Here is a 12,321-nt window from a genome sequence, read left to right as displayed (position 1 = left end):
GGCGGCTAGGACCTCCCGGCAGGCACGCAGGGGATGCTTCGCCTGGGCTGTGCTTTCCCTTCTTTGGCTTTGACCCGGAAAGAAAGAAAACGGGGTTCGCAACATAGGATAACGTTCGGTGTTTTGGGCCCGATCAGAAGGGATGATGGATCAGGTGGTCGTTCGCATCAATTCCCATGCCAGGACGGGCGCGATATTCCCATCTCTGCTTCCGTCTGTCCCGCCTGGGCTGGCTTTGCACTCATCATTCAGCGGGCTCAGGCACACTCACAAACGTCACAGTGGGTCTTCCAAAGGACGTGGGGTGTTAGCGCCCACGCTGAGCATCAGCAAAACCGAGGAACTCCTCAAAACTGAACAAGACTCTTAGGTTCAACTTGACCTCGATTAGGATATAGGGAAAAACTTCTAAAAAAAAGAAGACTGGGCTCACTAAGTACTCGAAAGAGGGGCCTCAACTTCGTTTATCTGTGCACAAAAATGCCGTCTAATGAGACCCGGGGGGCAGGGTTGTCCGGCCTGTCAAGAAGCGACCACCATGACCGGCTGGCAGAAGGGATCGTTCGGTCTTGCCAATCGGGAGTAAAATAATATGACCTTCTTAGGTTGGTGACTGTACCCCCTCGATTCGGGTTTAACACTAAGGCAACCTACGATACCCCCATCAAAGAGTTTCGGCGGGAACTAAAGCTAACCCTAGCCGGCTCGACACCCTTTACTTGCTTCACCCCCTGAAATTATTCCTGTCGTCCTTTTATAGCCACAGAAATGGCACTTTACTTCTCACCACCACCTAGAAGGGCACGTCGGGCACGTAGCCCTAATGTGCTTCTCAACCTACAGCTCTGTCATGAGAGGACGTTCACATCTATCGTCGAGGCCCGTACAAGGGCCCGACAAATACATAAACGGTATGTTGAGGGCTCTGTCGTATTCGACACCGCACGGTTCCTGACACAGAAGCTATAGGGAACAAAGATTGGAGAGATATCTCCTTGACCCGGAGCTTGCGCCAATCCGAGATCGGCTCTAGGATGAGCTAGGGGTAGTCGAAGGGAGGCGGCTTCGGTTTCTTCGAACTGCTGAGAAGTTGTCCCACTACGACATTTTGAGTCCCATCGGAGAAGGCGGCCACGGCAAGGTTAGCCTTGTCCGTACCAAGCATGATAAGCAGCTATACGCCTTGAAGCAGATCTCCAAGCTCAAGATTGGGGACGAGCTTGCGGGGGCGCGTGCTGAACGGGATGCTCACGTTGAGTGTACCAGCGAATGGGTTGTCCGACTCCATGCGGCCTTCCAGGACCAAGAGTCCCTTTATATTGTCATGGAATACTGCCCCGGTGGTGATCTCCTATCACTGATTTCAAAGAACGGTCCCTTCTCGGACCGCTGCGCAGCATTCTATGCAGCCGAAATCATCATGGGGGTTGACGCGCTCCACCAGCTCGGCTTCATGCACCGAGACCTCAAGCCGGACAACGTCTTGATAGCTTCCAATGGCCATCTCAAACTTGCTGATTTCGGAACTGTGAAAAGTTCCCGGGCCGCTCACGACTACGCTTACTACGAACCTCTACTCCACGCCTGCGGACAGAAGGGCTCCGCACAGCGCCCGAGGCTCAAACACTTTCACCTGAAGCGTGGCTCAGCGAAGCGTGTTGGAAAATGCGCGGCCGCACCCTTCACTACGTACACAGCCGTCAGTACCTACCAATACGCCGCGCCAGAGACCTTTACGGGGGAGGGATACTCATTTGAGGCCGATTGGTGGTCATTGGGGGTTATCATGTAAGTCTAACCCAGCCGTTACTCCCTCTCTGACTGGGTATACTAAATGCTTGCACAGATATCTGCTTCTTCTTGGCCACCTGCCCTTCTGGTCTGACACCAGCGACGATGATCTCATTGCCATGATCGTGGATTGGAAGACGAACTTGTCTTTGGGAAATAGGGTGAATGATGACGGTTGCGCTCTTACTGACCAAGCAAAGAACATCATACTAAGGTCTCGCCCCTATTCCTTCATGGTCACCAAATTGTTATTGTTGTCCTCAATTCCACTCCCCCTATCCCCATCATCACTAGGTAGCCCAGTTGCGTTGGCCCAGATCTTTGATTGGTGTTTTTTGGCTCTGATACCTTTCAACCTGCTGACAAACCCCACCCAGTCTGCTATGTGATTGTCAGGACCGCCTTGGACGCAACGGGGTAGCTGAGATCAAAGCACGTACGTATAAACTTGCTCCGATTCTCCAAACTCCCTGAAATTAACATTAAGCCTCGCATAGACCCATTCTTCCAAGGGTACAATTTCGACAGACTGTTAGCATACACCCCGCCGTACAAGCCAAGCCTCGCATTGGGTATTGATACCTCTTCCATCCCTGAGGAGGCATTCCAGCCCGGGCAGCGGACAGAAGCAAACAGGCAGCCGCCGGATGGTGGGCCAGTGGATGAGGTTGTTGATGGTATAGCAGGACTAACGATGGACGATGTTGTTCCTCCCGCCGTCCAGACAGACCCGGGACCAGAAATGAGCCAACGGATGCCATCAGAATCCGAGCTGCCGTTTGTTGGGTATGAGTTCAAACGCCTTGACAAGGTAACCTGGTGATGGTGAAGGTGGAATTCTCAGGCGCTTTGGACGGATGGCGTGAGCCGTTGAAGGGATATCCTGGGAATACATTCTTTGGAACTGTTTACACTGTACCGGGCTCGTGTAGGGGTTGCTCGCTGTGATGCCAGCCACTGGGACGTAATTCTGCTTTTCCATGATAGCGAAAGTAGGCCATTATGGCACTTGAACAAGCGTAGATATATTTCAACTCTAGAACAAGAAGCGTTGTACTATACTGTGCCCAGGCTTTCTAATAAGTTCATGTGGAAGGTTCTCTTGATATCATAGTTGAGTCTTATACGCGGCACCCACCAGGTAAATTGGTTCACCACAGACGAACACGGGACGGCTTCAAACACCATGAGCTGTAGTTTTATATTTGGTTTTCCCACGCCATCACGGGGCATCTTGCTTACTGCTGCCTATGGAATTTAGCGCCCAACGGGCCGCACGCCGACTGCTTCAATCCCAAAAAAGTAACAGGTTTTGCAACACGGAAAACACCCCGGCCCCTTTGGAGACCTTACGTTCACAGTCCATCAGGACTAGATATCTCAAAAAGAAGAATGTATTGTGATACGTGGGGGCTTAAACTGTGATAACCTGTGAAGAGGGGAGTGATGAGTACATTAATGAGCTTGTCTGCGTCTGTTTCAAAACCATATCCCGCTCACTCGGTCACTCACTCACTAACCCACTCATCCACAGTGCCACCCGCCTGCAAACTTATTTGTCGCAGCCCGTCACCCAGGCCTCGGGATTGTCTCCGTCAAGGAGATAACGCCAACCCTAACTACGGCCCGGCCATGTTTGCGTGGGGTTGGTTGGTCCACTGGGCCGAGTGGTGTCGGATCGCATCTCTGTTTGAGATTGGCGAGTGTTTGGTCCTGTTGGGACTGGGTGGGCATGTGATGGGAGGAGCTAGGGGGAAGTGAGAAAAAGCAGCTCTCATATGAAGGACGTATTTCGGTCATTCGTGTCCAATCGTTCGTTGACCCGGTCGGCCGGGGTATCGTGAGATCGTCTGGTTTCTGCAATCGCTCCTCTCTCATGCTGATTACTGATCTTGGTACCTAGTGTACTCTGTTAGCGTCATAGCTCTCCTTGTTTTGTGAAATGAGACTCAATCCAATTACACAGTAGTGGAGTTATTGCTCGTGAGAACTAAACCCGAAAACAGAAACGAAGCGACTATACTACTTTGTTTTTTCAGGTTTGCAGGTTTCGGCCCGAGGGAGTCCCGAGAGCTGGTGTTTCGGTCCTGATGGGCGCTCGATGATGTGACTCAAGCCAATCTTTATACGCCGAAGCTCGTCATTGATGACGGGGAAAGACGGTGCCTCGGGCTTTACGACAATTTAGAGTTCGCCAACATTTGCGCTCCCACCCATCATTATCTAAGTGTAAGTGGGATGCTACTATGTACTAGCCAAAACAGTGGACAGCGGACGCCCAGATGGCTGTTGCGTCCGGACCCCTTGAATACCTTAGTGAGAAGGTGTTGCTTGGTTCTCCCGCTTTTAGGTTTGCGATGAGAGAGCTCTGTACTGTATGTAGTTAGCGGTACATTATTTACCTGACTGTAGCATCAAACCCATTCCCACTTTCCTGGAATATGGCTCTCGGCGGTGCCCTGTAAAAAATCCAATCGCCATTCAACATCATCACCTTTCTTCCTCCCGTTCCACGTGGCATGTGATGATGCGGCCAAAGGTCTTACTACACCAGCACCAGCACCAGCACAGCACGCCCAACCGGGGACAGGTTCCCACAACCAAGCGAAGTAACCTGGAGTGGTTTCGGTCCCTGAGGCCACGCAAGAAAGCGCCGCAGCCGTCGTTGAGAGGCATCGGCCCGCGTCTTTAGCATGTTTTTATCCCTGGCTTTTCAACTCCGCCGCACCGTGCACGACGCACGCTGAAACTAGCACGGTTAGCGAGCGTGGCTACAGTGGAGTTGACAGGATCTGGGGTCGAGGAGTCCGGTGATCTGGGTCAAGTCAGATTTTCTGTTGACCTCCCTTCGCTCCTGTTGTTCTTGCGTGCTGTGGGAAGGATGGAAAACAGGATGTCGCTTTGCGGCATCTTCCGTTGTGACAACATCTGTATCTGTGCTTGCTGCAACCAGCCTCCGTCCCATTCGTTCGCTTGGGTCGATACCACACACAAAAAAAGCACGATCGTCGATCTTGCCGGTGGAATTCGCCCGGGCCGCTCTGAGTTGGCCTATCACATCATCATCGACAGAGGTTGGCGGCGGCCGGTGTGCTCCGGGAAGCAAACGGCCTTGATCTCAGACTTGGGGAGCAGATTTCCTCGTGACTCGGTCGGTGGTACTATTGCGAAGCTATTGTGGAAGACCCCGCCCATCATCATGCAATATTGGAGGGCCGTTGCAAAGCTGGACGAGGCGAGCTTGACGCTAACGCCTTAGCGTACCTTCTCGCTCTGCTATATCGGGCACTTTGTGGGGGTTGAGATGTTGGTCGTCTTCAAAGCGGAAATCCACCGCCAGATTTTGCTGAATCGGGGCGGGATGAGACCTCGCGAGCGAAGGAAGGAGTTCCTCGTCCTGGCTTGAGCTTAGACCGTATCAATCACATGAGGGGCGTTCACTTTGGCTCCAGTTTCGAAAAAGAACCTCCCACCTTCCTTACGGCGAAATTCTCTCCTGGTCTTTCTTACCTGACTCGAGCAGGCCCGATTTCCGCGAGACAGACAAGGGCCGATGAGGGCGGCAAAGTCAAATAGCCGACTGGCGATGGTAACTTCATCTGGCAGGTGCTGTCTTCTTTTTAACGTTCTGACCGACAGTGGCGCTAAGAGACGGCAGGAGGTGCCAAGGCGGCTTCTTCTGCTTCCAGATTCTGAGGACACGGGTTGACCTGCCGTCCCCAGATTCTCAACAAGAGAGACGACTCCGGGCCGGGGGGCGCCGGAGGAAGCCTCTTCTGTGCCTCTGTTTACTGTTACCATCCAGCCCGCTCGGAATTATTACCCTGTCGATCACTCGATATGGAGGTTCCGGTGGCGGGCTGCGGGCAAGATCAAATGCAACCTCTGGGTGATCGGCCTTGGGTTCGGTGTTCGGTGAAGAAAAACCCAAGCAATCAGCGGCCAGGAACGACCGCTGGACCTGCATAGATATTGTCGAATTCTCACACTTTCGCCGGGGTTGCTTCTTTTTGAGATGTTGAGGTCGTGCGCCGGCCGTACCTTGCATGACTCCCGCTGTGCCTGGTTGAGGTACGTACACTAGTTATCCAAGACGTCGATTTGCTTCTTGCACTGTCTTGCATGTTCGACATTTAAAAAGAAAGAAACCAGGCGGTCAACGATCAAGAATACGCCGATAATCCCGAAAAGCCTCGGACCTCACAATCCCCATGTTCTGTGTCTAGTGTATGGGGTACGACGCATGCCCTGGGGAAGCCCATCGACCATGCGTCTTTTCTCATTGCCCTTGTAGTGGAGAAGGCCCGAAGCGCGGGTGGCTACTGAGGTGCCGCGATGCAGCAGGCTTGGGTTGAAGACGAGGAAACGGAAGATTGACACGCGGTTGCTCTAATGCGCCTATTCAACATCGCTTAAAATGCAAAAACGCCTGTCGCCTCCCGCTGCCTTCTTTCGTCCCGTGTTGCCGGCTGGCATGCGGCCAAGCGGTTCACCACAACTTAGGAGCAATGTGTCTCATCTCGTCTCTCCTCCCGTCAATCCCGCCCGCTGCAGGTCTTCTGCTTAGACAAAGAATGGGACAAGAAATAGATCAAAGATGGGAGATGGCGGCCCGCACGTTCACAAGTGACAATCTGAACATGGAAACCACCCGTTCTGGCGGATGTGGGTTTGAACAACTTGCAGTTGACTCGCCGCCGTCGGTGTCGGCCAGACCGCCTACTGCATGAGGTGCTGCAGGGCAGACTCAAAGGGGCAAGGTGTGGGTCACTGATGTCCAGTGCGCACCATCTCCCAAATGGTCGTTTCTCGCGACGGTAACGTTAACCTTCAACTTGGTGAATCGATGCGCTTGAGGAAGAACCGTTGCCAAAGTTGGCCACGACACTTGAGAAGTGCAGGCGCACAGACCTGCTGGGAGGAAACGAGAAACGGCCCCTGGGGCGGATATGATACTGCATTCGGTTAGGTGAATCGAGCTTTTTGAGAGTGACGGGGATAAACTGTTTTTTGGGCGTTTGGCAACGGGACGGCACGGGCGGGACAGGAGAAAAAAAGAAAGTTGACTTTGCTGTTCTCAATCGCCCCAAACCTGGAGCCGAGTCGATCATCCCCTTTCACACTGGGGAAAGCATGATGCAAGAAATGTACGAATTACACTAGGTTGCTGACTCGCTGGGAAGGGAAGCGTCTTGGAGCCATGACATGACAGCTGTTCCAAATGCAGCCGCGATAACGGCTTGCACAACCCCAATTCAATAAAACACTACTTTTGGAGGTCACAAGACGAGCAACTTACTCGGCCCCATCTGCAGTGGCAACACACCACCACTGGGCCACACAGCTGCTGGCATGAAGCCGCCTATGAGTGGGTTGTTCTCATCATGGTGGTCCCCTCATAAGACCGTGAAGCGCGCCTTGGGTCCGAAGCCGGGTGTTGTTTGTCATTCGGAATTTGTTTCTTGGTGTTGGTAATTCGTGTCACCAACTCGCAACGAAGGCGGCTTGTGCCCCGAGACACATTCAGGTACCTCGGTGACCGATGAAAATGCGGTCTACATTCCATTAGCAACAGTGGTAGGGTAGGCCAACCCCCGCATGCAAGCTAGCGATGGGACACATCAAGTCGGGCCAAAGCAGAAGTTCGGCATCTTGTCGCCGGCGAAGACTGAGAGGGGAAGGGAACCACTAAGCAGCCGAGGCCCGGGGGACGATATCTGCCCTTTTACCTCCTCGACATCGAAGACACCAACCAGAACTCTGGTTTCTTTTATGAGTGGAGTTGTATAACTCGTGTACTCTATACGGAGTAAGTGTAAAAGAAGAAGCGATGCTCTTCTCTTTTCTATGAGCGTACGATGTGTTGAAGAAAATAGTGTGCCGCAAATGCGTTTGGCCCGTTTCACCAGCTCCAGTGGATTGGCTAGAGAGGTTGGTTCTCATGCAGGGTCGGCCACATGGTTTTCAGCCAGGGGCACGCCCGACGCTGTGCCGCCATCGTCGCCGTGAGGACGCGCGCCAACCACAGCGGGCTCTGGCCCGCGTCTCCAGCCCGACTGCACGCCAAGGAAGCGCAACATGAACTTTTTGGGGGTGACGCCCTCCTCAGAACATTCACTTGTTGTACGCAGTATTCGTAGGATGAGAGAAAGGGAAGGCGGGGTGATGCAGGCGAGGGCCCCGCTCCTCAGCCTCTACTAGGGGGATTTCCACTATTTTGGACCTCGTTCTCCGACAGATTCCCGAACTCGGCCCCTCGGAAGGGCGATGAGAACGGTTGATAGTGGTGCAGTGTCACATCCAGTCAGTTAGTTGGTGTGCTCGTCTCTCAGCGTCAACCGTCAGTTCTTGCGTACATCTGTTCCAGGCGTAGCTCTGTTCCAGGCGTAGCTTCCCAGCAGACTCGAAAAACTCTCGGACAGATCATTTCGCTGCAACCGGCAGCCGACAAACGAGCAGCTAGTGTAATAATATGAAAAATTGGTAAAAGTTGTTCCCGTTGTTCTGGCGTCCGTGTCGCGTGGTCGCCGAACGCACGGTGACAACCTCGCCTGAGATCCACACCCCTCGATTAGCGACCGGGCAGGGGTTCAGAGTGATATATCGGCCTCTTTGGGTTTGCGCCGGCCAAAGGGGGATTGGCGCCGTCTAGGAATCGTTGAAAAGGCCTTGCAGACCACGGGCTCGGGACAATAACAGCGGGCTGCTATACGGTCCGTGCTTGAGAGCATTCCGACCACATTTGAAACAAACAGGGCTTGACAGAACAGATGGATAAGATATTGAGCGAATGAGGGAGAAAAGAGGATCGGTGTTCTCTCATGTCTACTAGATATGCGACCACAAAGAAAGAAAGAGCCGTCAAATCGAAAATATAGTGGAGGAAAGAACAAAAGGATGCCTGCGGTTGCGACGCCGCGGGGGAACGACCCAATCCGCTAAAGTGGAAAGGGCAAGCGGTGCCGAAATTTACTGGGGCCTGCAGCTCACTATCGCAACCCCTCCACTTCGTTTGCCTGCCCCTGCGTGATGCCTTTGACTTCCATTCTGGCTGTCAAAAAATTAAAACAAAAAATCCGACGGCGGCTTGCTCTTCGGAGTTAGCGCAGCTTGTTTCTAGAAAATGTCCCCTGGCTCACCTTGGCTGCAGGCGCCCTAGTCCATGTCCTCTCAGCACGGGCGTTTTTCATTAATCTCGCTCCTGGGGACCGGCACGTCCATCTTTTGTTCCAACTTGGATGTGCTGGAGCCCGGTTTTGGCTTTCCGCTTGGCGATCTTCTCCCACTCCCGCTTTTCCCGACGGAGTGTTTCGAGCGTGGCGTTTGGGTTGAGTTGGATGTGGCCCGCGCTTGATTATCAGAGCAGCGCCTCCATTTTCATCTTCTCATCTCCCATTTGGTGTTCAAGCTCCGGACTGCTTTCCGTTTGCTCTGAACTCGGCCTCCTCACTACACAACAAGCGACGCCCATACCTCTCGGCTTTGTGGTATCTGTTTCGACTCGGCTTCTTTTCAACATGCCCACCCTTTAATAGTTAATACTCCCGACTCTCGTCAACGACAAGACACCAGCAGCCGAACAATCGCAATGGAGGGTCTCCTCAGCGTGCCCCCCGAAAGGGGCACCATTATTGGCAGGGCCGTTTGGAAGGTGGGTGATGGCGCTGGGGGCCTGCACGTTCGGCGTTGCGGCTAACGCTGGAGGTATTGACGGGCGAATTAACTGACCGGTTAATAGGCTCGATATGTGGTTATTGGCAACGTGGATCGGGTCCGAACTCAGCAGGGACACACCAGCCGCATGCCGTCGAACCGTTCCTCGACGGCCAAGGAACTTAGCAAAGCGCCTGAAGGCCTCTTCCTTTCCATCTACAAGTCTAAGGTAGGCCTAGTCACGCTCGCCTACGTGCTCCTAGCGGCCCTGACCACGCAATCCACAACAGGAAGATACCGAGCCGATCCAGCAACATGCTATCAGTTCGATCGCGGACTGCCAGCTGCAGCTGTTAGCCCACCGCAAACAAGGCCCCGTCCTTCCCACCATGGTCCTCAGCATATTACCAGACCCGCCCTCAGACAAGGCCCGGAAACGACGCTCCAGTAGGACCGCCGCCTTCTCAATGCCGAGGGAAACCGGCCCAACCGCCCTCTTGTTCCGCCCAGGTGATGAATTACAGAACCTCCAGGAGTGGACGCGCTTTATTCAACAACTCATTCAGCCAACCCATGGTCTCGACAGGGCTCCGATGAGCCCGCTCACGCCAGCTTCACCCACTTTCATCAACCCCTTCACGCCCCGGTCGAGGGACCCAAGCGAGATTCAGCGGCCGGAAAGCAGGGGCGCGTGCCGACCTGGTTTCTTTACGAAGAACAGTTCTCAATCCAGCTCGACCCGCGATCGGCCCGTCACGTTTTCGGATTCCCCCAGTTTGCGGTCAAAACGAAGCGACCTCTCGTCACAGACCAGTTCAGTAACACAATCTTACATGGGCCTCCATAACTACTCCAACATGTTTCCCGCCGACCTTCCATCCCCGGCCACTACAGTAGGCGAGTACCAGGGTGAATTGATCGAAGGATGGACATCAGCCCAGGGCAGGTCATCGGCCCTTAGCTCACCCATGAGGGAGCGTAACAGTATTAGTTCCCAGGTACCGACGTCGCTCTCGACGATACCGGACTCTAACTCCTCGTCGGGACCACGTGAAACGATCCTCGACCGAGCATTCCAACTGCGCTGCATTCCAGGCTCCGAACGCGAGATCCCCGGGGAGGAGAAACTCAGTTCGCTGGCGCGGTTTGATGCATTAATGCGTGAGATGGATGAAAAACGAAAGCAACGGGAAGCGGAAGAAGCCAGGTTGCGACCACAGGCGACCGCGGGATCCTCGGCGAGATTATCGGGGTCCGAGCTGAAGAGCGCATTTGACGACGACTCCGATGAGGGCGATGATGAAGATGAGGACGAGGAAGACGAGGACAGTGACATTGTGGGGGAGGGTGATCTTGAAGACCGCTTCCCCCCCTCAAGGTCGGCTCAGCGGACGTTGGATTTTATGACGGGAAGACATGAAGCTCCGCAGCGACACCAATTTGGTTCACGATACCAGGTCATGAGGTCTCCCCCACCTACCTACAACCAGGAAGCATTCATCGCCTTATCCAGCCCAGCCTCCTCCCAGGCCCGACCTCAGACGGGTTATTCCAACAACCGCAATAGGCCGGGTATGGCGCAGCGGACACACAGTCAACCACACCTTGCGACAATGATGGCATCCTCATCTACGCCTCTGGACACAACCGAAGAAGCAGAGGACGGGCTAGGATTCAGCTTCACTCCGAATTCCCCGTCGATCGTCAACCGGAATTCGGCAGAGAAGCGACGCTCAGTATCTAGTGCGAAGCGCCTCAGCTTCACCGAACTGACCAAGCGACTTAGCAGCACGAGTAGCCTGCTGCTAATGCAGTCAAATGCCAGCGGACCCGCCAGCAGCCGCGCAAGCAACAGTGACATGGACTTTCAGAGCCCACCGCAGTCACCACCTCAACATCTTCACCACCTCCATCCCCGGGCTGGCCCACCAACGGCACAGCAACACCAGCCGCAACAGCCCGCTTCTTCCATTAGTGAAAGGTGCGGTTGGCGCGGCAGCGTGGGCGTGTTTGGCGATGGTGGCTTTGTCTGAAAAAGTGGCAGCACTTGGGCAGGCGTCGGGCGCCGAACTGGGTTCCGGTTTTGCCGCTTTCCTTTCCCCTCCTGCATGGGAATGTGGTCTTCACTTTGCATTTATCCACATGCAATGCTTTTATGATCTTTTTGGTGGCATTTCTTGGCGTCAAATACGTTACTACTAGTATCTTTTCGTTCTTTTCGTTTTCGGGATTCACCTTGAAAGGAAATATCACCCTCAGGTACCCATCATCATCAGCCTTATATCTTTTCGTCAACTTGGGTAGCATTGCCTCATCCCCGCTGCTATCATCAGCAACGGCAAGTAGAAATCTACTTGCTTCACTAGCATACCCCTCTTCTCGGATCAGTGAACATCTTTTTTTGTTCCCCCCAAGGAATCTTTTTTTTCCTTTTGACAACAGGCTTATGAATCAATCATCATATCAATTTTATGGAAGGATCAGGCGAACACAATAGTTATTTGGCACGTCATTCATATCATTACACTTGTTTATTAATGTACTTGTACTTTCTATTGGCTATTTATCTTTGAGCGGATACCATTTCTTTAGAATAAGATCGTAGCAGCAAAGTTGGAGCAAATCTCGAGACCAATTGCTCGTTACGCAAGCGCCTTTTTAACATGAGGACTTTCAGTGTTACACTCCCCTGACACATACCTGTGTTTCAAACCTCTGCATTCCCAGGATCAGGTGAGAGAGAGACCGTGGCCAATGTCAACTCCATACACACTATATGCCATGTTTAATCAGTTCGAACACCTCGGCACTCAACATGGAGCAAAGTGGTCCCCCTACCCGTAACGGTGTTACGATTAGTGAGGGGCGCGCTATTGC

General features: G+C 53.3%; 2 protein-coding genes across 2 annotated transcripts; both read left to right on the top strand.

The window, feature by feature from the left end:
• Positions 1 to 768: 768 nt before the first annotated feature.
• Positions 769 to 2,614, top strand: C8A04DRAFT_33641 (serine/threonine-protein kinase cot-1; the record flags this gene model as incomplete). The annotated part of the gene is made up of 6 exons (XM_062782541.1): positions 769 to 825; positions 1,034 to 1,788; positions 1,847 to 2,005; positions 2,169 to 2,227; positions 2,289 to 2,363; positions 2,478 to 2,614. The coding sequence occupies 6 exons, from the start codon at positions 769 to 771 to the stop codon at positions 2,612 to 2,614; spliced, it is 1,242 nt and encodes a 413-aa protein (XP_062641491.1).
• Positions 2,615 to 9,379: 6,765 nt separating this feature from the next.
• Positions 9,380 to 11,477, top strand: C8A04DRAFT_8582 (uncharacterized protein; the record flags this gene model as incomplete). The annotated part of the gene is made up of 3 exons (XM_062785169.1): positions 9,380 to 9,442; positions 9,530 to 9,673; positions 9,735 to 11,477. The coding sequence occupies 3 exons, from the start codon at positions 9,380 to 9,382 to the stop codon at positions 11,475 to 11,477; spliced, it is 1,950 nt and encodes a 649-aa protein (XP_062641490.1).
• Between the last annotated feature and the right edge of the window lie 844 nt (positions 11,478 to 12,321).

This window comes from Dichotomopilus funicola (genome assembly GCF_033296635.1).
Source record: "Dichotomopilus funicola strain CBS 141.50 unplaced genomic scaffold C8A04scaffold_1, whole genome shotgun sequence".
Classification (NCBI taxonomy): Eukaryota; Fungi; Ascomycota; class Sordariomycetes; order Sordariales; family Chaetomiaceae; genus Dichotomopilus; species Dichotomopilus funicola.
This window is presented reverse-complemented; position numbering and strand designations above follow the sequence as displayed.